The 26,785-nt window shown below is 47.9% G+C and overlaps 1 protein-coding gene across 11 annotated transcripts in view; it reads right to left on the reverse strand.

Moving 5' to 3' along the window:
- The window catches only part of KIF16B (kinesin family member 16B), a 301,609-nt gene that overhangs the window by 88,019 nt on the left and 186,805 nt on the right, over positions 1 to 26,785 (reverse strand). For 9 of the 11 annotated variants that reach the window (XM_055543463.1, XM_055543454.1, XM_055543459.1 and 6 more), the window contains exons 18-23: positions 13,283 to 13,315; positions 12,861 to 12,914; positions 9,891 to 11,183; positions 6,979 to 7,131; positions 4,794 to 4,890; positions 4,036 to 4,086 (exon numbers count right to left, since the gene is read on the reverse strand). In XM_055543463.1, the coding sequence (XP_055399438.1) occupies positions 4,036 to 4,086; positions 4,794 to 4,890; positions 6,979 to 7,131; positions 9,891 to 11,183; positions 12,861 to 12,914; positions 13,283 to 13,315 (1,681 nt within the window). Of the gene's footprint in view, positions 1 to 928; positions 1,142 to 4,035; positions 4,087 to 4,793; positions 4,891 to 6,978; positions 7,132 to 9,890; positions 11,184 to 12,860; positions 12,915 to 13,282; positions 13,316 to 26,785 lie in introns of those variants that run through there. The other 2 variants (XM_055543466.1, XM_055543455.1) reach the window with 2 other exon arrangements.

A 26,785-nucleotide genomic window follows, 5' to 3' on the forward strand; every position in this document is an offset into this window, starting at 1 on the left:
GGAACAGTCAAAACTGAGCTGACGAGGGAGGAACTGAACCACACGATGGAAAGGACGGGGCCAGAACTCTGAGCGGAGGATGACAAAGGCGATGCCCTGAAGGAGACCCAGCAGGGCATGGCACTGCCTCCATCCCACGTGTTATGGGAGGGGGCAGATGTTTCAAACTCTCAGGGCCCCTGGGGAAGGCTGGCAGAAGCCTTCACTAGCGGGCTCTAAGATAGAGCTATCCTAACCTCGGCCAGTGGAGGATGTTGGGAAGGTCGCTGCCAGACCAGACACCTGCTCAGGCAGCTCACGTCCACCTGCTGGTGTCCGGCAGAAACCGATAGACGCCAAGGTACATGACCACAAATCAACACACCCCTATGTGCTTCCAGCACCTCACAAACAATGAAGCAGACCTGATTTACAAGGCTGAGGTTCAGGAAAGTGAGGCACGGTGGTGAGAAAGGTCTTTTATCAGTGTTCAGCTATTGTTTGTTTTTATTTCAGAGGAGCTATTTAAATTTTTACATTTCCAATTTAGAGAGGTCTGCATTTTTCCAGTTTCAAATCAATTAGCCACACTGAGCTATTCATAGCCCTGGACGGTTGTCACTGTGTTTATTCTACGAACAGTCTAGGAAACTAAGCAGTGTACTGTTACAAGCCTCCTCCCTAGAGCCTCGTCAAGTGTGAGGTCAGCCACAGAGCCTCGTCCCGAGAGTTGAAGGTCAGTTTCCAGACCTCAGGGACCACATCCCCGCCGCCCTGCAGATCCAAGGTGCCGGTGCACGGCTGGACCTTCCAGGCTTCCTGAGGGCGCCGGGAGGCACCGCTTCCTGAATCTGACTGCTGTCTGAGGTTTTGGAGGAAGACGAGTTCGAGGGTGGATGATGTCTTTGTCTCTGGAATGACGAGACACCTGAATTCCCTTAAGGCTCGGCATCTGACCACATCAAACCGCGTTCCTGGGGGCGGAGAGCTCAGGGTGGGGCTACGAGGATAGAACACGCGGTCTTCCCTCACCAGGGCCATGTGGGTGTTCAGAAGGACGAGCGACTGGCAGGGGCCTTGGCCGGAGTCACCCTCGACTCTGACCGTCGTGTAGAGCAAGAGCTGAGCCTCCGCCAGAGATGGGGCATCCGCGTCCAGGTTCCTGTGAAGGAAGTAAATCAGGTCCACCAGGGTATTCTGGAATCTGGATAATAACCGGACTCCGTTTGCCAAAACTAAGTCAGGGATTTCTGCCTTCCAGTCTAGGGAGAGCTGGACCAGATCTTCCCGGAACAAGGGATGCTCGGCGCAGGTGGCGGCCTCGGACGCAGATGCGAGGACATACAGGAGGTCCTGGCATATCTGCTGGCAGAGGTTCTTGTTGTAAGTAAAAACGGTGAGCAGCAGACTCTCTGCAGAGCCCAGGAGCCGAACGCTCTGCCCACCAAAGCCAACCTGAATCTCCTGGAGCCCAGAGAGGGGCAGGGCGTGAAAGATGCCCACGGAGCCCGGGGGGTCCAGAACCAGGGCGTACAGGGCGGAGCAGAACAGGAGCAAGCACGCAGGCCGGGGTGCCGGCTCCGCGCAGTTGGCCACGGCCAGCCAGTACATGCCTCGGGGTACATCCGTGTTGCCCCAAAGTTCTGGTAGGGATCCAGCCACCAGCTCAAGGAAGTCTGTTAAGGGGCATTCTTGAAGTTTCAGCATTTGGTCTGGGAATTGCACAAGGGTCTGCTTAAACACGGAGCCCCTTCTGGCACCTTCCAGTTCCAGGCAGGAGACAGAGCTCAGTGAGGAGCCTGGGAACTCAGTGGCCACGGGGCCAGCGGGCCAGCCCAGGGCTCGGTAGGGCACCAGGCTCCCCGCCCGCCCCATGGCCCCTGCCTCGTCTCTGCTGCCAACCTGACTTTCCTTGGGGAGAGAAAGAGCTTCTGCTGCTGCCCAACCTGTCTCCAGCAGACTGTGCAGGGGTGACAGCTTCAGAATCGGCAGCCTCGTGAGGAAGGTCACTGCCTGCGAGGCGAGCCGGCTGGGGTCGCATAGGCTGCCCATGGGCTGGGCCTGGCTGATGGCCTCTGTGCCTGTCCGCAGCAGGTGGCTCCTGGTGTCTTTGTAAAGGTCTGAGACCCACTGGTAAATGAACCCCAACCCACGGCTTCCTTCTGGCTCGACAGTCATCAGGGATTCCGGAGAGCTCACCGCTCCAGCTGCTGCCTCCTCCCAGCGGAGCTTGGAGGCCAGTGCCGCTGGGGGGACACTGGCCCGGGGGACCCTTTCAGAGAGCATGAAGCAGAGGAGCTGGCTCCGCCAGGTCTGCTCGCCCCTGCCGTCCACGGACACTTCCTGGGATGTGTGCCGCAGCCAAGTCCAGCTGGACGCGAGCCCCGGGCTGGGTCCACCTTGAGGACTCGTCGGCTCGCTGAGGCTTTCTGACTCACCACGAATATGTCCCGCACCGCTGGCGCTGCTTTCGCTAAGAGGAGGGGCTTCAGTGGGATTGAGGTGTTCTGGCCGAGAGTCGCCTCTATTACAGCTGCTGCTGTGTGGCGGCTCGTCCTCCGAGGGCTGAGGCCCCCGCTGGTTTGCTCCCCAGTCTGGCGCTGAGCAGTGGGCAGAGGGGCCGGGGATGATCCGGGTCACAGGCAGGCTCCGGTGGTGGTTCTGGTCCACCTCCCCACTCTCCTCTCGGCCAGGGGCATCAGTGACGTCTCTGGGCAGCAATGGGGCAGGACAGCTCTTCTGTCAAAAACAGGTGAGAGGGGGCTGTGGCATCTTTTGCGATTCTTTTTGTGTGAATGAAGATTCCTGCGGTCATTGGTTTTATCGTGTGGATTAATGCAGAGGTTCAATCGATAACCAAAGCCATTCATGTTGATTGACTCATGATTTCAGAATAGAGGAGCTGATTCACACACACAGCATCAATTTCCGTATTTCATATCTTATAAATTGCCAAGTATTTTGACAGAAATATGTTAGATGGGATTGAGCCACAGTATCCATTTCTTGGTCTAATATTCTACTCTTAAAAAAAAAAAAAGAATCCTAAGGCCTTTGATTCAATTTTCCAGGGGGGCAAATTTAGTTGTGAAAATAAGTCCTTGAGTAAATGTCCAAAATGTAAGAGTAGCTGGGGGCATACTTAATGTGAATGAGAAACTGACAAGTATTCCAACCTCATGTGTGTTTCTCTGGCCTCTCCGTTTGTTTCATGGGAATCCTTCGTGTACATCTGCCCTGGTTAGAGCACCATCATGGTGTCTGCAAACCAGGACCACAAAAGGCTCATGGCCAGCCTGCTACAGGCTAGACATGCGGATGCAAAGAAGTGAGAGGCAACGTCCTTTTCTTCACAAGGTCATCTTCCGAGGAGTCGGACGTTCAGAGGAAGACAGCGTTATTCCCGGATGGGTCGGATGGAGGATGAGATGGTCCGTCTCCTGTAGGACATCCACCTCTCTGTCGCTCATTCTGTTCAGTGATGTAAGATTTCTACCACCTCCTAGTTTTGCGTTTTTTTTTTGATTTTTGAATTTAGGGGTGTATGGGAAGGACAAGTCCCTCATTGGAGGAAAATACAAGAAAAGCCTTACAAATCGTATGCCCAAATAAACCCTGGTCTGACAAGCCACTGGAGAAATAAGCTACCCAACCAAGAGTGTTTCCTCTGTGCCATTGCCAGCACGGTCCACAAACAGGAAGGGTTCCTAACACAAGGGGAAGTACTCAGGTTCATTTCCAAACCCCCTCTTCTGATTCTGATTATATAACTCAGCCTCTTAAATCCAGACCAAGAAAAAGGATACTGTTACGAATGAAAAACTGGGCAGAGTGTCTCTACCACAGCTACACACATTCAAATAAAGTCAGAGCAGTTTGCAACCGGCAGGATTCCGTTTAATTTTTAAGTCATATAATAGCTTGCCTTGACTATTAGCCATTCATCTCACTGGGACTTCGAAATTCTAATTATGCAACTAAACATTAAGAAAATTTAATCACACAAGCATGCCATAATTTAAGGCGACCCTATCAATCTGAAAAGTCATTACCTACCTCATATTTTAGCTTACGTTGAATGGTGCCATTGTGGAGTTTCTCATTATCCTGAAATGAAAATAAAAGCCCTCTATATTAAATTACAGCATGTTCACAGAGAGGGAAAAAAACTGATTTGATTAGAATATTTATGAGAACAAAATTCTAAAGAAACACACTTGTCAGTCAACAATGACCTTTCTTGAGAGTTTATATTTCCAAGGTCAATGTGACTGTGTGGATCCATCTGCCTGTAAATGGAACTGAACCATTTATTCCTAACCTTAAAAATCACAGCATAACAAAGGCAAGATTTCCTTAGGATACTTCTTAATTTGTAGGATAGGAAGGAAATGACTTCATTTTGATAAAAATCAGCAAGTGACAAGTATGTATCTTCTCAAAGGCAAAACTGTATTTCTACTTGGGATACTTTAGCAAGTGGATTAAATACTTACGGAATTGATTATATTTTTGGAGAGATCAGAAAGGTGTTATGTGTAGAATTTTTGTAAATTGAGGTAAATGAAACCTTTTAGGAAACTTCATATTCACTTATGAATTCCCCCTGTAAGTTCAAAGTGTTCAAATAAAGTTACTCCTGAAATAAGACTATCTGTAAACAAGCCCCACCCAAGTAATATTTAATTATTTGAGAACACTTTGTATCTCAATTTTCTTACTGAAAAACTGTAAATAAAAGATCACCACCCCCAGCTCCTTAATGGAAAGTCATCTTGAAAACGCCTGCGCGGATGGCCAGCTCCTTCCCTCACCTTCACGGTGTCCGCAGGTTCATGACGGCCATCACCGACCACGCGGTGCAGACCCTGAAGGCGCCTCTGGACCTCCTCTTCAATGTACGCACTGATCCTGAAAGCCAAGGAGATGGGAGTCCATGATCCCGTCTAACCACACAGCGCATCTGAGATCCTGCTTACCACACCCTTGGCAACCAGAAGCCTTTTTGTCCTAAATGCTAAACACAGTTAACTCAGAGCTTCCAACCTTTGCCTTCTTTCTAAGAAATGTGACATCACGTGTTCACTATCTAGGGTTTTCTTCCAACAAGAGAGGCCTGGACACATTACCGAATCCTGGGAACAGAAGGGAGACTCAGTTATCCCATCCAAATTCCCGCTGATGTCCCGGGCAGAACTCCTGCTGCGGGCCAAGGGAGAGAGTCAGAGACCCTCCATGGTCTCGGGACTGACCCTGAGACCCAGCACTTCACTCACCAAGCCTCGGTTTCCTCACACAGATACTGGTGATAATTATTTGTCACAAAACACCAAGTCATTTCAGAGGATTAAAAGGAAAGACAGAGAGGCGGGTGCAGCCTCCGCAGACCTCCGCACCGGGTGGCATGCCGTCTCACCTCACCCTTCTCTGTCTCTTCCTGCGCCTGGCTGTGAGACGCTGCGTTTTGCAGGTCTCCTCCTTCCAAAACGCCCGGCGAAGGGCCAAGACAGCGGACGCCAGAAACAGCTGACTTTTGAGGCAGCTGTCAACCAAATATCTGGCCCGCCATACAATACATGGGAGAACTATATAAAGTGCAGCCATCCACCCAGAAGAACCAGGGAGAACAGAGGATTTTTGGTCCATCAAAATCTTTCCAGTGACTCAGGCCGCCCAGAGGCAAGGCTTTCTCAGTTCTAGGCTCCCGGCCCTGGGTCTACCAACACTGAATTACACAGATTGTTTTAAATGAACTGTTTTGCATGTTTATATCTTAGCACACTAAAAAATTAAAAACCTGGTTTCATCTAAGTCTACACATAATTCTAAAAACATTTCTGTACTACTGACCATGGCTAAACGACTTTCTGATATGCTGGGTAAAGAGAGTAATATTATAGGTAAAATAGCCTAAAAGAATGGTGCAAGGGTAATAGAATACAGTATTTACATTTCAGCATTTCAGTAAAGAAAATCATAACTGACTATGAGCCAAGGCCTCCTATAAACAAATTCTCTCTCTGAACCTTCACTTAAATTTTAAGTGCCACAGAGGATGACAACCTAGATTTAAAGGCCCTCAGAGGTTTGTGCCGTTCTGAGTACATTTTGATATGTGAATAGCTCTCTGCTAGTACCCAGGGCTCTGGACAGCCCAGCTTGAAATGTCCCCATGGCATAGATGGGGTGAGGAAAACAGTCAATTTTCCTACAGGCAAAGAATGAATAGGTCGATTAGCTGAAGGCTCCAAGCCACAGATCAATTCATGATGCCACCCAAGTCGAAAATCACTTTTTCTATAGTAACATCAGATACGCATGCGTGCTATTCATGGTCATTCTGAATATATGGTACGGTCTCTGCGGTATCTATTTGTAACCAATGATTCCTGTAAACTATCTGTCAGCACAAGGTCCTTCTTGGTACAATCCAATTAACTCTATTCTGCTCCTCTCGACCTGGCCTGGCATCACTCCTTTCTGGTTCTCTGAAACCTTTTTTCTTTAAACGTTTATTTATTTGGTTGCACTGGGTCTTCGTTGTGGCCTGTGGGATCCTCCTGGCATCACTCGGGATTTTCGCTGTGGCACACAGATCCCGCAGCTGTGGCATGCGGGCTCAGCTGCTCCACGGCGCGTGAGATCGCAGTTCCCCAACCAAGGAGTGAACAAACGTCCCCTGCGTTGCAAGGCAGATTCTTAAACCACTGGCCCACCAGGGAAGTCCCTCCTGAACCTTTTAACAATTCTACCTTCTTACACAACCTACTTGCACCAGCATTCTTGATTTGACTGGCCGAGTATCCTGTCTTGAGCCCTATAAAGGACATCTCACCCTACCAGGGGCCAGGCAGCAGCTGATCAAGACAAATATGTCTTGGGGACAAGTGCTGTTCATAATCTTGTATAGAGCCCTCCATAGGCCAGCTGGCCAATACAGGGCTCCGAGCCATCAAATCACGTCAGAAACAGGCCTGGCATCAGTGTGCTGTCCAGTACCTCTCATCCATCAGAGCGACCGGGTGAGATTTTTCTGCACTGCATGGGAAGCTGGAAGCAGCAGGCTTTCCCTCTAAGGTCCCACGATGCCCTTTTTGAACACCATCAACCTCACAGATCTTCAGCTTCAACTGCTGGATTTCATGTTCTAACCTACAAAGATGGAAGTTATGTGAATTCACTCATTAACAGTGTCTCCTGAGCTTCTTCCCTAGAAACCACAGGAGATCCAGACAAAAACTGCCCAAGGAGCTTTACCTTCTGGTAGAAAAGGTTATTGCAGACCTATAAGACAATGTATAAGGTGGTAACAAGCCACAGAGAGTTTCAGGACAAACGCCACAGACACCCAGGAGTTAGAGAGAGTTCGACATCAAGGGCAAAGGTATTCCCACTGTGTCCAGTAAATCCTCAGAGGTACAAGTGCAGAATTCTGAGACCCAACTCTGGCTTCAACAAAACTGTTGGTTGTGGATTATACATCATAACCCAACAAGGATGTCTATTTGACAAAAGAGATTTTTGTTTTAAAGAATCTTTTAAAACCGCCAATCTAGGAGAACCTTCAAGGTCAAAACAGTTCTAAATTGAGTCCACACAGGCCAGTGGGAATTTGGCATTTGGAGATGACAGTGAACGGTATACCAGGTGCAGAAACAAGGGGACTAAGCCACGAAAACCATGAATCTGCGCTGGCTAAGGCAGAGGGTGTGGAAAAGGGAAATAGGTGAGAGAGACCTAGGAAAACAGACTGAGTATCTACAGAAATTAATATAAACCATAAGCTCTGGAACCAAACATTTATTTCCAAAAGCCAACGATACAGCTAATGTAAGGTCAATAATGTATGAGGCTGGGCTCCCACTGGCCCAGGCGTGACTGAATTCAGGCCCATCAGGCTAAAGAGCCAAGCTTGCCAGTCAGCGTGTCCTAAGGAACACTAGCCCACTCACTGTTATGAGACCTGGATCCCAGCTGGTGTCGAGATGCAACCCTGCCACTTTCCAAGTGCCTGACGCTTGTCCCCTGTCGTTATATAACCATAGAGGGGGAAAGAAGAAGAAAACGGATTAAGCCTAGCTCATAAAGCAAGTTGGCAGAGAAAGACAAATGCAGTGCAGTGTTGGTCGAATCTGGCTCCATGTGAATCTGGTATTTTGCACTTTGGAAATTCACAAGTGGTCAGGTCAGGGTGCACGGCAGGCCCTGGCTCAGTCAGGAGAGCCCAGAGAAATAATTAAGACACAAAACCAAGACCCCCAGAAAGCTACAGGACTGTCACAGCAGAGTGCTGAGAATCTGCCCGCCTCCATCGGGGCTTTGCAAAATCTGCTCCATCAAAACACACAGAGCTAGAAGCCTCCAGAGAAATGCTGACATTGGGAAATCACTAAAGTGTATCTGCTAGAATTTGGTATTTATAGTAAATGGCCAGGGAGCGAGGATGGCTGGCAGAAGCCAGGGACAGCAGGCTCCAATCCCCACTGCATTCTCGCTGTGAAGCGCAGGGCACAAACTGAGAGCACGCCTCCTCTGCTTTGCCTTTCCTGGGGCTGGAGCTTTGTCCAGCAATTTCATTTACATAACATACTTACACTCATTTTCTTAAACCTCAGACCTATTTCTCTGAAGTCACAGCTTTTGTGGGTTTTGATTGTTTCATCTGTCACTGTTGTGCCTGAGGGAATCACCGGGGAGCTTGGTAAAGAGAATCGTTTAAGCAGACGGTTTGAAAGGAGGCTGTCCTGACCCTGATGATGGCTCCAGCAACACCTCACGGTAGGTCTTGCCTTGTCACCAGGATGGATTTCAAGCCTCTGCCCGCATCAAGCTGGGCTCTGAGAAGCCAGCAGGTGGCTTCTGCTGCAGCCCCTAGGAAGGGGTGGGAGGCAGGGGGAGGACTTCAGGGAGGCAGGGAGCCTTCCAGCCCCCTGTACTGGGGCTTCAGTTAAGATCCCAATAGACCAAAGGGTCTGGAATTACTAAAGAAAAAGGTCCATGTCCTCCTCATAAGGGTAAGGACAAACACTGCAGCTCCAAGATGGAAGAGCCTATCCATGGCAAGCAGGGCAGGGGACGAAGCCCCCTTGCAGAACACCACATCTGGAGACATTGGCAAACCAGGTGGCTGCCAGTCTCGCTAAGGGTCTTGGCATCACACCTACAGGGTTAGCAGAAAAAGCACCCTCCAGTGTGCGCATTTGTTTGTTTTGAGGCCCCACCTCCAGGAAGCATGGGACAGTCAAGAGGTGGCGGGAGAGAAACGCTCTTCCTTCACCACGGAAACAGCGCTGGCTCCTAGTTCACAGCCTCCAAAGCAGTGTCAGTGAGTCATCACCAAAGGAGCCTGGAGAGCCCTGCGTTCAGAACATCTGGAGAGCTTTATGTTTTAACTCAGAATCCTGAAATCTCCCATCAAACACTAAGAACCCCCCGGGGGTGGACGGGGGCGGGGGTGGGGGGCGGTTTCTTTTCAGTTCGCTGCCAGGTGTGGAAATCGGTGTCTACACAACCTGTGAACTCAGGAGCGTTCTTCACCAGAGTAAGTGCTGCTCATCCTTAGGGAGGTGTTGAGGTGTGGGCAGGAGGAGGGAGCGGGGGTGTGGAGATCAAGAAAAAAGAATGGGGGAGGGCGGGGAAATCGGGCTGGAAGCCTTTTCGGTATTCCATGTTTATTAAAATATTATACACACGATCAGAGGTCACTGAGGTAACAGACCAGGACTTGGTTTTAGTGTGTTTTTTTTTTCAACTTTAGGATGGTGATTCTAAAACAAGGATTCTAAGGAAAAAGAAAATGAGGCTTAGCCATCAACTAATGCATCAGTCAGAGATACAGCACTCAAGGGGAGAAACCAAGCCATCAACCTAACGCCCGGGGGCCTGGAAGGCGCCCCCTGGGCCGCGCTCACCTCTCCCGGTCCTTCTCCAGGGCTTCCTGCCCGGCCTGCTCGCCGCCAGCGGCCCGCGCGCAGCGCCTCTGCAGCGCGGAGTGCCTCCTCTCCAGCCCCGCCACCGCACGCTCCAGCGCCTCGCGCTGCTGCTGCTCTCGGGACTCCAGGATCTCCTTCTCCTTCCGCCTCACCTTCTCCTCTTGCCGGGCCACGTTGGCCGTGAACTCGAAGGTGGCCTGCAGTTTCTGCAGCTGGCTGGCGCTGGCCTGGTACTGCGCGAGCTGCTCTTCCTTTTCTTCCATCTCTTTCTCCACTAGGTAGAGAGTGCTGTCCAGGTCGAGAGGACCTCGATCAAGGATTTCACGGACTCTCTGCTTCTCCTCTGACAGCCTGGGCAAATGCTGCTGCAGGAGGTCCTGGAGCTGACGCTTCTTACACTGCAGCCTGCCCTCCGCCGGCTGCGTCCCCTCCACCGCTCCGGCCGCCCAGAGGACGTCCGCGCCGCCCTCCTCCTCCTTTTCCGACCCCCTCAATTCTTCCTGGCTGCCAGATGGTAAGCGCTCGCGGAGGAATTCCCGGTCCTCCTCCACCTCCCGTTTCAGGAGGTCCTTCTGCTGCAACAGGTCCTTCTCCATGTTGGCCAGCGTGGCCAGCTGCCTTCGCTTGAACTCTAAGAACCGCAGCTGCGCCTGCTCGAGCTCCGGGCCGTCGCCGCCCGCCTCGGCCCCGGCCTCCCTGGCTTGCAGGAGGGCGGTGCGGATGCCCTCCAGGTGTCGGCGCTCCTCGGCTGCGCGCTGTGCCTCTCCGCGCCGTGGCGGCTGCAGCAGCTGCTGCTTCGCGCGGAGCTGCGCCTCCAGCTGCGCCACGCGCAGGACCTGCTCCCGCTCCTGCTCCTCCAGCCGCTGCTTCTCCTGCTCCAGCTTGGCGTACTGCTCCTCCTTTTCCCTCTTGAGTCGCTCCAGCTCCTGAAATATCTGAACCTTCTCGGCCTTCTCGTGGCTGTTGAGTTCCTGCAGGCGCTGGAGCTCCTCCTGGACACGCAGGAAGCGTTCCTCCTCCTGCTTCTTCTTCTGAAGCTCCGTCTCCTGCTGCTCCCGCTGCCTCGCCTCCTCGAAGCGCTCCTTCTCGGCTAGCAGGTCCTTGAGGGTGCTCTCCAGGTGCGAGCTGCGCCGTTTGAGGCTCTCCTCCTGCTTGCGGATCTGCCGCTGCGCCATCTCCGTCTCCTGGCGCTGCGTCTCCACCTCCTGTTGCATCCGCTCCAGTGCCGCCTTGTCGGACTTCTGCTTCTCCTCCATCTCTTCTATGAGTTTTCTGAAACGCAAAGCGGTGACGGATCGTTATTTGATCACTAGCTTCACATGCTGCTCTGACTTCTCCCTGAACTGATACGTCCTGGAAATGGCCTTAAAACACTGCACACCCTTCGCTAAAATTAAAAAAAAAAAAAGAAAAAGAGAGAGAACAACATTTTCCTTTTAATATCCAGTGGCCTGCTGTTTTATTTTTTTACTCTGTAACTGTCCAACATATCATATGCCTAATCTTCTCGAGTAGCCTCTGATATCATTTCTTTGTAGTGCCTATAAGCATAATGTGTTATGCATGATATAATTTTAAAAGACCCCTGGGCTCAAAGAGAAAGAGCCGTGCCCAATTTAAATTTAAATGTGAATAATTCTGTTCAGCCCAGTGGCTAAAACTCAGTGGAAATTCAGTGACAAAATGATATTAAATAAAAATGCTTATGCTGTCCTCAACTCATCAGGGTCAAATATCAAAGTCAAGATAATCAACATTTCATTGTTCCAGGTCAAATAACTACATTCTATCGAGCATTTAATCACTAGTTTAGGACAAATGGCAATCACCAAGTGACCCAAAATATTAGTTTATTAATGTATAACATTGAAAATAATGGCAATCTCCATTAGAATACTTAAATGCATGATTCCAGGGGCTATGTGTCATGTGTCTGAGAGAGCAAAGGGTGCCCACTGGGTGCTAACTCAGTGTTTCAAGGTTGGGAAGGATGGCCTCTAGAGCAAGAGTGTGGGTGCAAGGTCTCTCTCCTGACCCACCCAAGCCCTATCTTACATGATGCTGAGAGCTAAACCAATTCATCTGTAACCTCCAGACTCCAAGTTCTAGGAAATAAATATCCAGGGTACAGATTTTTCTGTGGCCTTACTTTCTATGCTAGTATCTGTTGTTGGTTCATGTCTTGGCTTGTTATATAGAACAGGAAAAAAAATACAGCTTTTTCAAAGAATTATATTCAGAACATATTAAAAACCCCTCTCCAAATCAATTAAATAACCACACACACACACCTGCACACACGTGTGTGCACACACAGACACACCCCAAAAGAAAAGGGAGCTGAGAACATGCAGAGGTGGAGAAGAGAAGGTTATACAAATGGCCAATCACCGTTAAAGAAAGATGTTTAAAAAGTGAGAAGGCATAAGTAGGGGAATTGCCATTCTTTTGGCTTTTTAAAAACTCAGAGGATATTATTAAGGAAGATATACTTTTTAGTTGAATTTGAATACATCTATTATTTGGTGTATTACATTTAATGAGTGTAGTAAATTTGCGTACTGGCTCTATTCCCTCTCACAAATATTTGAAGAGGAACTATTTTTAAAAATTCAAATACTGAGACTGTCCTGGTGGTCCAGTGGGTAAGACTCTGCACATCCAATGCAGGGGACACAGGTTCATTCCCTGGTCTGGGAAGTAAGATCCCATGTACCGTGTGGCACAGCCCAAAAAAAAAAAAAAATAGTAATTAAAAACAATTAAAAATTCAAACATGAAGTAAAATTAACCAGCTAAAGAAAAATGAGTCATAGTCATCAGATGTGTAAATGGATGGACACTGAGCCAGAGGGGAACGACACAGACACAGGTGAAGTCAGTCTAGGACACCAATACAGGCACCCACCCCTATGCGGTGTTAATAAGACTCCATATCACGTGACTTACCTTTTACTTTCTAATTTCTCAAGCTCTTCACGCTGCTGCCGCTCAAATTCAAGTCTAATAAAATCAAATGAAAAACAAGTTACTTTTCTGAAAGTGCTTTTTTACTCTTTTTTTCTCTCCAAAGAGCATCAGTTTGTCAAGCATGATGTTTAATCATTGTGGATTAGCAAGTTTAAAACGTATTCTCTGCTCTATAACTAGGATTAGCAATTAGACATACTTTGAGGTGCTTGAATTCAGGCCAAGAAGGAACATACTTTACTTGAAGAAAAGGAAACAAAAGACACTATATGAAAGTCCATATAGTGGAAACACTTCCACTGTATGGAAGAAGCAGAGTTAAAGACGACTTCTAAATGAGAAGCATGCTGACTCCATGCAGTTTAGTCACAGGTTAGTACAAAAAAATGAAGAATCTCTACCTTAGACAAATGGGTCCTTTTATAGGGAAAAAACTGCCAGGGAGGTAGAGAGAGAGAGCACAGACATCAATTAAGAAGAGAATTAACTGGGGAAACATCACAAGAAAAGCAGTAAGATACTTAACAGCCAACTGTCATGCACAAATTAAAACGTAGTTTCATACACATCACATCTCCCAACCACTTCTTCAAGCAAATACTCCAGAGTTGGCTGTTAGGTTTTGCACATTTTCCAAATAATTACAGTGCTAATAATAACTGAGTGCCAATAATAACTGCCCACAAAAGTCAAATTTATACTTTTACTACTTTATAGACGGCTCTACTGTATACAGGAGGATCTTGAGAAACCTACCATCAGTAATTATATGATACAGCAGCTCCTGGGGGCTACAGAGATGATGAACAGACTGACCACAGTGGTAGCAAAATAAAGGGGGCTAGGTCACTGGGCGATTTAAAATTCATTAAAATATGGATAACAGAAGTTGATTTCTTCTCAAATACTAGCTTGCATTACTTCAAGGTTGCACTATCCGTTTTCAACAGTATGAACTGCAATTATTAAACTTACACCTTTTCTTGTCATGGGGGATGGCAGATTCAGCCAAAAATCCACACTATGGAAAAATTCACTGTCAACTGTTTTCCTTGGATGACATGCAAATCCAGGTTGGCAACAGTTACCTTTACGATGAGCTAATGAAATTTCAAACAGATCTGTCACCAACTCAATTTGGGTTACAACTGAGAGTAAGATGTCTCAGGGGCAGTGGTGGGGGGCTGGGGGGTTAGGAGCAGAACTGAGTGCTGTGCTGAGCGGTTTACACGTTTGCTTACTCTGCCTTCCAGCAAATCCTGAAGACAGCACACAGCATAAACCCATTAACATATCAGGAGCCCAGAGCTCAGAGATGGGAAAGAACTTGTCCAAGATCAGGAGGGTAAGACATGGAGGAACCAGGACTTGAACCCAAAACAGCCTGCTTCCAAAGCATGATAATTCATTCATTTTATGAGCAATGCTTCCAGTTTATGATGCATAATAAAAATATTAAATCCTTTATTGAAACTTATCATTTAGGATTATATTTATTTTTCTGTCAAATGAAAATCATCTGTAGATTATAGCTACTGTCATCCATGAGAAGTCAATCATAAATCTATATGAAGAGTACCTGCTCATTTCCAAGCCTTATCTACATGCCATTACACTAAGTAGATGCAGGGCTTCATTAAAGTTCATATATGAGCATTCTCTTTATATAATGGTGAACAGATCCTTGGGAATGATTCCTAGTATAAGACTTCAGTACAGTTTAGCCTTCTTAGAGGTAGAGTTAAAAAAAAAAAAAAAAAATCACTGGCTAAAACACTTTCAAAACCTGAGGATTTTCCTTGAATTGTCTTTATTCTCAATTTTTATTTTCTGTGAACACTGGCTCAATGTGACCATCAGCAGACAACATGGCTCTCCCCTGACAATGTCACAAAAGAACGGTCATAAGCCAAATGCTGCTCTGAGAGGTTCGAAGGAAAACCTATCACAGGGCTTAGGAACTCCCCTGGAGTTTCAGAGGTTAAGAGCCTGTCCTTACAGTGCAGGGGGCATGGGTCTGATCCCTGGTTGCTGAACTAAGATTGCACGTGCCCTGCGGTGCAGAAAAAATGACACCACCCAACAACAAAGCCCTCTCGCAGGACTGTTCACAACTCGCAGGTGCTGGCAGGCACTGAGCGTGCAGTGCCCTCATTTTGCCCTCTAACCTCTGCAGGTCTCATCCTCACTTTATGAGCCAGGAAACTGAGGCCTGGAGCACGCAAGTAGCAGAGGGAGGCCCTGAATCAATTTGGTACTAAAATCTCTGCTGACCTCTACAACTGCTGGGAACTGCAGGTCTCCAAGGGTCGTAACATGTGAGTTTCAGTATCTTCTTCAGGCTGACACTCAGCACCTATGTGTTTTACTGAGCCCAGTGCCAGGCGCTTCGCAAGGCACAGGGGATACAGTGTCTCAGAAGGAAGCTGTGGCCCCTGCCCTCGCAGGGCTTCCAGTCTGTAAGTGACAATGGGGTAAAAACAGGAAGTTCTCCCAGTGAGTCATGAGCCAGAGTGAGGAAGGACAGGGTTACACGTAACAAACAGAGCAGGAGCAGATCTCAGAATTTGGCAGGATGAGAATCAAGCCAAGACTCTCAAGGGAACTTCCACCTAGGCTATGACAGTCTTCCTTGAGACAATGAAGAAACTCAGGAAAAGCTTCATAAAGCCATGTCTTGGCTTCCTGGGTTGGGGGGAGGGGTGCGGGGGGCACGTGGAGGGTGGCAAGATCCAAAGTTCAATGGGACTACAGAAGCTACAGGGTGCGGGGCCTTCGAAGTTATATTGAGGACTCTGAACTTGACCCTAAAGATGGTGGCAGAAAAGTATCTTGGAACAGGGTTGTTGGAGAGCTCACAGACAACAGGTGAGAGGAGAAGCCAAGAAATAGATCAGGAGGCCAGTGTCATCATGGATACAAGAGATGACAGAGGCAGGACCCAACATAACTGGGATAAAGGAGCGCTGGTATCTTCTGATGTGCAGTCGTCAAGGTGACAGGACCTGGCAATGGGCTGCACTGTGTCGGGAGCTGTGATGGGAAAGAAAGAATCAAAGACGGTTCCTGGCAGGGTCACACAGTGGGTGGGTAGGCAGAGCATTACAGCCAGGAGACTGCACTCAAAGGTCAGTTGGTCTGAATACAAAGGCTAGTGGTCCTGAGGCTAAGCATGAGTTATTTAACCTTGGATGCTTAATTTTCACAGACTTAGAAGAAAATAACAGGCATCCCCTCAAAGGAGACAAACACCCATCCCATCAAACAAGACAGTTCGTATGAAACATCTGCAGCGTGCTTGCGCATAGTAGGTGCACAAGTCCGCCTCTCGTCTGTGACCTGAGACAAGGAGAAGCCCAGCGGGGCAGGGGAGAAGCAGCGGGGGCGGCCGTGGCTGTGCTCACGGTGGTGCAGGTCGGGGGGTGCTCAGCATCCACAGAAGAGTCAGTCCACACCCGTGTCTCTCACCATGGCCCTGAGAGCTAGGTGCCATCTTTCCCCCGTTTCACACGCGAGAGATGCCATGTCTCCAGTAAACGGCAGAATCAACCGACTCCAGAGGCCACCCTTTGTCTCTATTCTGCCTTCAAGAAAGGAAGCTCAGTTTTACATGTATTGAATCTAATGGTTCCAGGGTCAACCAAACTGAGCTGTCCAGCAGGCAGGGGGGATACAGAGATCTGGCACTTGGAGCTTCTCAAGGACGGAGACACAGACCTGAGAGTCACCAGCATCCAGGCGGGAAGCGAGCAGAGATGGATGGGGTCACCCAGGACAGGTGTGGAATGAGACGGTACCCGTGAACTATCTGCAGAGCGCCTGTACACAGTAGGTGCTCAAATCTGCTTCCCGCACGTGATCCCCAGAGACAAGAAGGAGCCCAGTGGTGGCCAGGCTCATGGTGGTCTGGAAGACCATAGACACGGCAGCAACCTGCGGAGAAGGAGGGGCCCTCCAGGCTGAAGATGAGCGGTCAAAGACAGAGAGAGAGAAGATCCCCTTGATAAAAAAAGATTTCCATTTCCTTGAAATTAAGAGTTAAACAGATAAAGATGCTCAGTCTTAAACTTCTAAATAGTCTGTGGAGAGAGTCATAATTACAAAGTCAGGAACTATATTTTAAATATGAGGTGATATCAGCTGTTGCTGGTACTGTTTGGCTTCTATTAAATATTACATATTTACTAATCATACTTTAAAATGCACCTTTTTCCATAATCAATGATAATTATTTCAAAGAGCAAAACCTCAACAGACTGTAAAATATAAATGTGTGTTAATATCAAGGAAAGAGTATCTACTGTAATTGTACTTTAATATGGCTTCATTTTAAATAAGTATAATTCACTATCTTGCTTTACTGGAATTATCTTGGCCCCAAATGCTAATTTCCTAAATGTTATAATTAAAAGGAAAATCACAAAAGGATATAATTTTTGCAGCTGTTTTCAGTGTTTTTAAATGACAGTTGGAAGTACACACACCGTGTTAGGGCCAACAAAAAGGCACAGCATACAATCTATCCGATGAGACATGACCTCTTTTGTGCATTAAAAGACATCTAGCATTTGGAGACATCACTGCACATCTTGCAAATTATATCCCTGTTATTACTGACAATGAAAACACAAGGGGGTGGGAATTTCTCCATTCACACCATTACACTGAAAGTGAGACTGTGATTATCAAAAGAGAAAAAGGAAAAAAGGAAAAATTTTAATGCTTTAAAATCAGTGGTGATGAGTTTGATACCTCTCATTTCACTTTCTGAAAGGAGCAAAGTGGCCACTGGAGCCCAGTCAACACTTGAATGGCAGTTGCAGGGGGAAATGGATGGGACATGGATGCTGAGCTCAGACCAGGAGGGAGCGCTCACCCCACGGGGGAGACGAGCCAAAGGGGAGGCAGCCCCCACAAGAGGTACGAGAACAGGCAAGGGAAAGGTTCTTGGTCAGTGGGGAGGCTGGGCTTTTTCCTATGTGACTTGCAGATTATCATCAAATCCAGGCATGACCTCATGGGTGGTCAGTCCGTGAAGGTGTCCAGGGCCCTGCACTCATGTGATGCTCTGCTATCATCATCCTAAAATTCTTAATACTACATTTCATTACGCACTGAGCTCTGCAAACTATGCAGCTGCTTCTGATCAAGCATGTGTCGTTTTTGAAAGAATCTCCACTCTGTTGCCGGGATGTTTGGACTCAGTCCAGAGTCTGGTAAAGGATAAATGGAAAGGTGCTGGAAAGAACTAGTGTAGAAGGTTCCCTTCTCCTGCGTCCTTACAAGGGACTAGATTTTGACCACAACCACAATGGGTCCTGTAGTGGTTTAGCCCAGAATGCCAATCTTCTCACTACCCTTCCATCCTCGGGAACTCCCTTCCAGCCAGTCTCAAATCACCGTGAAAGTGAAAGTGAAGCCGCTCAGTCACGTTCAACTCTTTGCAACCCCATGGACTATAGCCTACCAGGTTCCACCGTCCACGGGATTTTCCCAGCAAGAAAATCACCGTAAAGAAAGCAAATCCCACGAAGATTAGGGGATCTGAAGACTAAAGATAAAGTTTGGATTTGGGTGTGAGAGTTTGCACAGGTCCCATCCAACTATCTCCCTGACCTTGAGAACCTTGTCATTCAAGATGCTCTTTAAAGGCTGAGCAGAAACCAGATGCTACCCCAAGGGAGGCAAAAGGCAACTCATGAAAGAAGAACCTGGCCATTCTTGCAGACTAGACTCTGCCTAGAGAGGCCCTGCAGTCCTTCCTACGAGCAACAAAAAGCTACTAGCATGCAAAGTAGCATGAGAAAGCTACTTGTAGAGATGACTGAAACTGCCACATCAATCACTCCTAGATTCCCCCTTTTCCCCTTCAAATTATGCTATCCTGTAGCACAGTGATTTCATACAACTGTAATTCCAAGAGCTTACATCAATTGCACAATGCAATTTGATCTAGGAAGGTGTGAAATTAAACCCCTTTAAGGTAGACGTCGAAGATTATAATAAATGTATCCCCAATACTCTGGGAGTGGTTTTCTAATGAACTTTCAAATCCTTGGTCTACAAAGTACTAGTAAAGATTTCCCAGAAGCCAGTCTTAAGCCTTCTGTATTGCAAATGGTAAGTGCTCAAAGAAACGAAGATGGCTTTAAAAAAATAGTAAAATTTGATACCATAAGCATTTTAAGTTGAGTTTCTTCGCAGCTTATTTCTCATAATAGTGCCATAACCTGCTCTAATAAAGACAGCCAGAACCATGTGTTAAACCCAGGAGACCTACCTGATCAAACCTAAGACCACAGGTAATCAGAACAAAATGGGACTCAAGAGACCAAGCCATCAACCTGGCACACACCCCTACATCCAGCTCCTGTCCTCCTGATGCTGTACAGACCAGGAGACTGAGGCCCGGGGAGCCTCAGGGAGACGCCCAAGGGGACCTCCTCTTCACAAAGCCAAGAGAAAAGTCCACCGCTTCTTACTCCTCCTCCATCCCTACCTCAACTCTAGAATTCCGTCTCACCTACTCAACCAAACCACAGCAGCCTGCACCCCAGACACAGCCTCCCAGAGTTAAAGGTGGTCCACAGTTCCAAGGTGGACCTCTCCCCGTCAGACGCGCCAGAACAGTGCTCCACAAGGCACGTCCCCGCCTTCGTTCACCATGCCGGCCACACGCCCAACAAGCCTTTAACAAGCCCCTACTATGTGCAAGGTAGCGTCTCGGATATACAGAACGGATAAGTTGCCTTCAGGTCTTAAGAGTGAACCGTAAGGGAAATGCAGTATGTGTGTATATCGATCACACGGAATGCGAGGAGCCCAAAGAGAAAGTCCCATTTTTAATAGGAGTCAGGGTGGAGGGAGGACATTTATAGCTGCAGGGACAGGAGGAGGCTGCACTGTCTATCTAAGCTGGGCCTTCACAAATGGACAGAAGGGCGATGGCCACGATGTGGGGAGAGGGGAAATCAGGTGGAAGAAAAACAGCAGGAGGGAGACGAAAGAAAGAAGCAAGGCTCTGAGCACGAAGCAGAGGGGCCAGTGGTTCATGCATCATTAGCTCACTGGATCAGCACGCCATCCGTGTCCCAGGCCCTGAGACTCCGCAGAAGGAACCAAGTCCCTGCCGTCGTAAGCCTTCCATTCTTGGGGGGAAGGAGGAGGGTGAGTGAAAGTGTTAGTGGCTCAGTGCGACTCCCACAGGCTGCAGCCCTTCAGGCTTCTCTGTCCATGGAACTTGCCAGGCAAGAAAACTGGAGTGGGTTGTCATGCCCTCTTCCAGGGGAATCTTCCCAACCCAGGGATCGAACCCAGGCCTCCTGCATTGCAGGCAGATTCTTTACCATTTGAGCCACCAGGGAAGCCCCTGGGGCAGGGGCAGGTGGGTAGCTAACTAATGGTGAGACCTTTATGTAGCAAATGCTGTGAACAAGACTGAAGTCAGGAAAGGGTGGGGGAGAGCTAAGGGAAGGGCGTGACCACGAGGATGCAGTTGGTGCCACACGTGGGGGAAGCCAGGCCAAAGACTAGAGCACACAACAAGACCAGCGTGGTGAAAGCCGATGGAACCAGGGAGCAGAGACAGAGTGGGAGCAGCTGTGGCCCAAAAGGGGGCCAGGGCCCAGACCCCCAGGGCCGTACAGATCTACAGGACGGACAGAGTCTTGTCCACCAGGGCTCCTGGAGGATAGAGACCACTGAGCCGACTCGGTAACCTGAGGGCCTTCCGCAAGGCACAGAGCAGGTATTCAGCTCTGGGGACAGCTTTGAAGTCAGTGTCGTGAGACTCAGAGCCTGACGCTAGAGAGAGTGACAGAACGCTTGGGCAAGGAGCAGACGACACCAGCCAGGGCAGAGCTCTCTGTGACCTAAGAAATGACACCCTGCAGTGCTTCCAAACTCCTCAAGACGAAAATGATTAACTGCAGCAAACACGGAAAATCCAGTAAGGCCCCTCACCATAATCACAACAGCTTGGTAAATGGCCTTCAACACCACAGCTGAACACACACACACACAAGAAACCCTTTCCTCTTCATTCATATCTTGGACAGATTCCCAAATCATGAACTAACACCCTACAACACAGTTTAATATCATGCAACCTTAGAACACAGATGCACCATGAGTTACAGGAGCAATCTCCAGACTGGAAATGTACATGGTAGATGATTCTAATTAAACGGTTTGGTGGGATCCACATGGGGTAACCAAGGAAAAGGTTCGTTTATGAAAAGAAAAGCTGTGCATATCTGTGGGTACAGAGAAAGAGAGGGCAGAGGAGGGGGTCTGAACATTTGAAAAAGATCTGAAATGCACCACAGCTCCTCTGCCCTGGCAAGACACCCCTGAGGTGAAGAGCTCTGGTCTGCTCTGCACACCTGTGCTCCTTTGACACAGAGTGCCAAGGGACACGATGCTCACGTGCTCAACCAGGCAGGGCTTGAAACTCACGGACTGAGGGAGGTCTTGGCAGCACCTGTGATCTCACAGGGTTTTCCTGTCCACCCCAGCCTGCCCCTGCCATCGCCTCTTCTAGGTCTCAAGCTTTCCATTCCTTATTTCTCTCTGACATCTCTCTCTGTCCCTCTGATTGCTGCTGTAATATAAGCAAAAGGCACTGTCAAATGGAGAATTCCAGGGTGTGTGGATTTAGCTGATAAAATAGTAAAGCAGGGGACTTCCCTGCCAGCCCAGTGGTTAGGACTCCACACTTTCAGTGTTGGGAGTGCGAGCTGGATCCCTGGTCAGAGAACTAAGATCCCGCATGCCACGTGGCAAGGCCAAAAAAGGAAAAAAAAAAGAATAGTAAAGTAGAAAAGATTTACACAAGCTGATTAACTGCAATGTAATAAAAAATTTGAGCTTCCTCAATGGCTCAGTAGTAAAAAATTTGCCTGCAATGCAGGAGACTCAGCTTTGATCCCTGGGTCAGGAAGATCCTCTGGAGGAGGGCATGGGAACCCACTCCTGTATTCTTGCCTGGAGAATCCTAAGGACAGAGGAGCCTGCGGGCTACAGTCCATGGGGTTGCGAAAAGTCGAACATGACTGAAGTGACTGAGCACAACCAATAATTTATGGGGCCAAAAAGAAGAAATAGTCCCAAAAGTCATCAGTGATGAAGCAAGAGTTACATGGTGATATAAACATGGAAGGAAGACAAGTCTTCAGTGGCCTGGGCACAAACTTCCAGGAAAACGGTAAAAGGAAAAGCCAAACATGGAGCTGTATGTCAAGTGTGAGCTCAATGTTGTTTTTTAAAAATATTCTTTATAATACATGATTACAGTACCCAGTGTACAATTAAATATATAGAGTATTAAATATAAGTAAATATTACAAATATAAACCAGTCATTATTTCTTGGTGGAAGGATTGTGAATACTTGTGATTACATTATTCATTTCTGAATGTGTTATTTTTTGTAATAAGCATTTCAATTTATAATGAGACAAACTACCTGTTTCAGACATTTTTCTTAATCTACCCTGATTATAGCAACCGTCTTACTTCCTTTTCGCTCCTACAAATTTCTAGTTCATTTCCACTCATCTCCAGCAACGATGATGACTAACCTCAGTAGATCATAAAATCTGGGGGCTGCTGATGGTGACCATCTGAGGTCGCTGATGTGGGACACAGCTTTTCAAGGTTAGCATCATGATCTGGGAGAAAAGAAGGGGGTGGAGGGTCCTCCTTCGGGCACAACAGTTCACACACACACACACACACAATCAACAATTACTTCTCAAAACACTTACGTAGAAGCAGGAGCGCATTATTAAGAAAAATCAAAACTTTTCACTAAATATACTGAAAATATTTTACTAAATACGCAGATCAAGAGCCAGCAAAGAGCTGCACCGAGAGACACAGTCCTCACTGAGAGACACAGTCCAACTATTTTAAGTACTACCACAGGAGTTCCCTGATGGTCCAACAGTTAAGAGTCCACCTGCCAATGCAGGGGACACAGGTTCCAACCCTGCTCTGGGAAGATTCCATATTAACGTGCAGCAGCTGAGTCTGTGCTCACAGACACTGAGCCCTTGCTCCAGAGCCGGTGAGGCTCAACTCCTGGGCGTGCACCCCCTAGAGGGCATGCTCCGAAACAAGAGAAGAGACTCTAAGGAGCAGCCTGTGCACCGCAACTAGAGAGGAGCCCCCACTCACCACAGCTAGAGAGAGCCTGCGTGCAGCAACGAAGATCCAGAGCAACCAGAAAGTAATTAACTAAAAAAAAAAAACTCACCCCAGTTGTGAACTTGTTCTTTATCTCTGACAGCAATGAAGACCCAGCACAGGCAAAATGATGAAAATAATAATGATGAAAATTTAATGATGAAAAATAAATAAATAAGAGAAAACGCTCTGAGTGAAGAGCCAGGGAAATGAAATCTGGGCTGGGGTTGGCAGGGCCTCCCTGAGGAAGTGCCGTCTAAGTGACCGGGATCTTGTCCCACCACAAGGCACAGGGAACTCTGCTCAGTGCTACGTGGCAGCCAGGCCGGGAGGAAGACTTTGGGGCAGGATGTGTGGCTGAGCCCCTTCGCTGTGCACCTGAAACTATCACATGGTTCATGGGCCACATTCCAGTATAAAAGTAAAAGTTTAAAAAAAACAAATAAACCGAGATCTTAGAGACGACGTGGGCTTTAGCACATGAACAGCAAATGGCCATGGGGATGAGTGGGCCGAGAAGAGGCAACAGCACGTTTCCAGCAAAGGCCTGGGAGCAACAACAGACACGTAGGTACATCAGGAACCCATGACAGAATCGGCAGCAAGCTCTAATCAGATGAGTCGACAAGTTACAGACAGCGTGTGGCAGATAATCAAATTAGTACAAGACGCTGCTTTGGAGGAGAATCACGCTGCTGTGCAGGAGGAAGAGGAATCCACTACCTCCCACCCTCGCCTGTAACTGCCATCCATCACTGCACAGGGCAAGTCCCTTCCGCAGCTACCGCGTAATTCAGCTTTAGATCATACAAGTATATCAACACAACAAGGGAAACAGAAATGCCACCACTGCGCGGACAACGCGAGACTAAAGGGACCGAATGAAGACAGATGGCGCCTGGAACTCCACAGCTCATGGAAAACAAAGGAGCTCATCATCTAAAGTGGCTCGCGGTGGAGTTACACTCAAGGACAAGAAAGAAAAAGGCTAAGTCAGTACAGACAGACCTCACTTTATCACACTTCCACAGATACTGTCTTTTTTTTCTTAAACAAACTGATGGTTTGTAGCAACCTTACATCAAGCAAGTCAACCAGTGCTCTTTTCCCAGCAGCGTTTGCTCACTTCATGCCTGTGTCACATTTTAGTAATACATTCCATACTGAAAACTCTCTCATTATTTTATTTGTGATGGTGATCTGATCAGTGATCTCTTGTGTTACTGCTGCAAAGACATCATGACTCACTGAAGGCTAAGATGATGCTTGGCACATTTTAGTAATAAACTTTTAAAATTAAAGTATGTATATTTTTTAGACAGAATCCTACTGCACACTTAACATACAATATAATGGAGTGGGTGCATGCATGCTAAGTCACTTCAGTCGTGTCCGACTCTTTGTGACTCTATGGACTATAGCTTGCCAGGTTCCTCTGTCCATGGGACTCCCCAAGAAAGAATACTGGGTTGCCATGCCCTTCTCCAGGGGATCTTTCCAACCCAGAGATTGAAGCTGTGTCTCTTACATCTCCTGCATTGGCAGGCAGGTTCTCTACTGCTAAATATAATGGAGTAACACAGTACAAGGATAATTTTTAAAAGGACGGGGAAACCAATCACTTGGTACGACTCTCCATAGGGCAATATTTGCTCTATCACAGTGCTCTGGAACCCAGCCGGCCGTGTCCCCGAGGCCCGCCTGTAACTGATGCTGCTCTCTGTTAATGGCAGGAAGAAGTTCACTTCTTTCAGCTGCTTCATCACAAGTTCTCCAAGACGGTGCATCTTGCAAGCTATTTAAGGCGCTCTACAGCAACTGCCAAGTAAGTAAATGGTCCATGAAACAGTGATACCACTGAGATCAGAGATGGGAAAGGAAGTCAGCCTTGTAGCAAGGCAAACTTCTGAAGAATAGAAAGCCCAATAAAATAAACCAGCAGAGACACAGTCCAAAACACAGCTAAAACACAGACTAACTACCACATCACCAGCAACAGAAATATTTCCAATTACATGCGTAAAACTCTCACGCTAAAGGTCAAGCAAGGAAAAAAAGACAAGATAAAACAATGTTTAAAGCCCCAGAGAGTGAGAGGGAAGAACAGAGGAAGATGGGGTGGCGGGACACTGTACCCATGAGCACTGTGACCGTCCCTCCCAGGCCCCCAGGAAGGACATGGTCACACCTGAAGGTGCAGGTCTTCCCAGGGGCATCTCCAGCTATGACCAGCTGTTTCTGAAGTGCCTTCCACATGGGGTATGAATTAAGGGGAAAACCTAGGTCACATGTATTACATGGCGAGTAAAGTGCTATGCTGGGTGCTGAGTGAACAGATTAGATCCTGCTGACGGGCATGGAGAGGGAAGCTAAGCTCAGCAGACAGAAGAACACACCCCGTTACTGATGTCTCCTAACTCTTTCCCTGGTGTGATGCATTTATCCTTCCCGTTGAAAGACGGTAAGGGGAGTGGGAGGGAAGGAGGAAAGAAATGAGGCAGGAGAGTCTAAGGAAGAAACCAGGAAGGGGTTGGAGAGAGGAAGGAAAATGAAACCACTTTCTTTTCCTACAATCAGTGTCTGCTGGTAAGAAGTCTGCACCAGCGTCTGAGTGCCTCCGGCTTTCTGCACTGCAATCTTGAGAACTATTCATTCAGAATCTAGCTCCTTCTGGCTTTACATTCCAAAATCCCATCCCGACTCTTAACTTGAAAGGAGCAGGAAGGCTGGCGCTAACCACACACAGCATGGAGCTCAGCACAGGACAAACCAGTGCCTGCTGGATCCCTGCTGATGACCAGGATGCTCAGAACATGCGTGCAGAGAGAGCCCCTGCTAGGGGGATTCCCTACACCCTAGTTGTGAAGACAGCCAAGAGCTGCACCCAGAAGGGTGTGCTCGTACTGACACAGTCTACACTTCAAAAGGATTCCTTTCGAGTTTGCAAGCAAAGGGAAACTCAGACGGTATTTGCAGGAAATGAATAGTGGTGATATGTACAACCATCCTATAGAACAGTTTGTGAATGTATATTAAGAGCCTTCAAATCAGATCAGATCAGTCGCTCAGTCGTGTCCGACTCTTTGCAACCCCATGAATCACAGCACGCCAGGCCTCCCTGTCCATCACCAACTCCCGGAGTTCACCCAGACTCACGTCCATCAAGTCAGTGATACCATCCAGCCATCTCATCCTCTGTCGTCCCCTTCTCCTCCTGCCCCCAATCCCTCCAAGCATCAGAGTCTTTGAAAATGAGTCAACACTTCGCATGAGGTGGCCAAAGTACTGGAGTTTCAGCTTTAGCATCATTCCCTCCAAAGAAATCCCCGGGCTGATCTCCTTCAGAATGGACTGGTTGGATCTCCTTGCAGTCCAAGGGACTCTCAAGAGTCTTCTCCAACACCACAGTTCAAAAGCATCAATTCTTCGGCACTCAGCCTTCTTCACAGTCCAACTCTCACATCCATACATGACTACTGGAAAAACCATAGCCTTGACTAGACGAACCTTTGTGGGCAAAGTAATATCTCTGCTTTTGCATATGCTATCTAGGTTGGTCATAACTTTCCTTCCAAGGAGTAAGTGTCTTTTAATTTCATGGCTGCAGTCACCATCTGCAGTGATTTTGGAGCCCAGAAAAATAAAGTCTGACACTGTTTCCACTGTTTCCCCATCTATTTCCCATGAAGTGATGGGACCGGATGCCATGATCTTCGT

This window comes from Bubalus kerabau, chromosome 13 (genome assembly GCF_029407905.1).
Source record: "Bubalus kerabau isolate K-KA32 ecotype Philippines breed swamp buffalo chromosome 13, PCC_UOA_SB_1v2, whole genome shotgun sequence".
Classification (NCBI taxonomy): domain Eukaryota; kingdom Metazoa; phylum Chordata; class Mammalia; order Artiodactyla; family Bovidae; genus Bubalus; species Bubalus kerabau.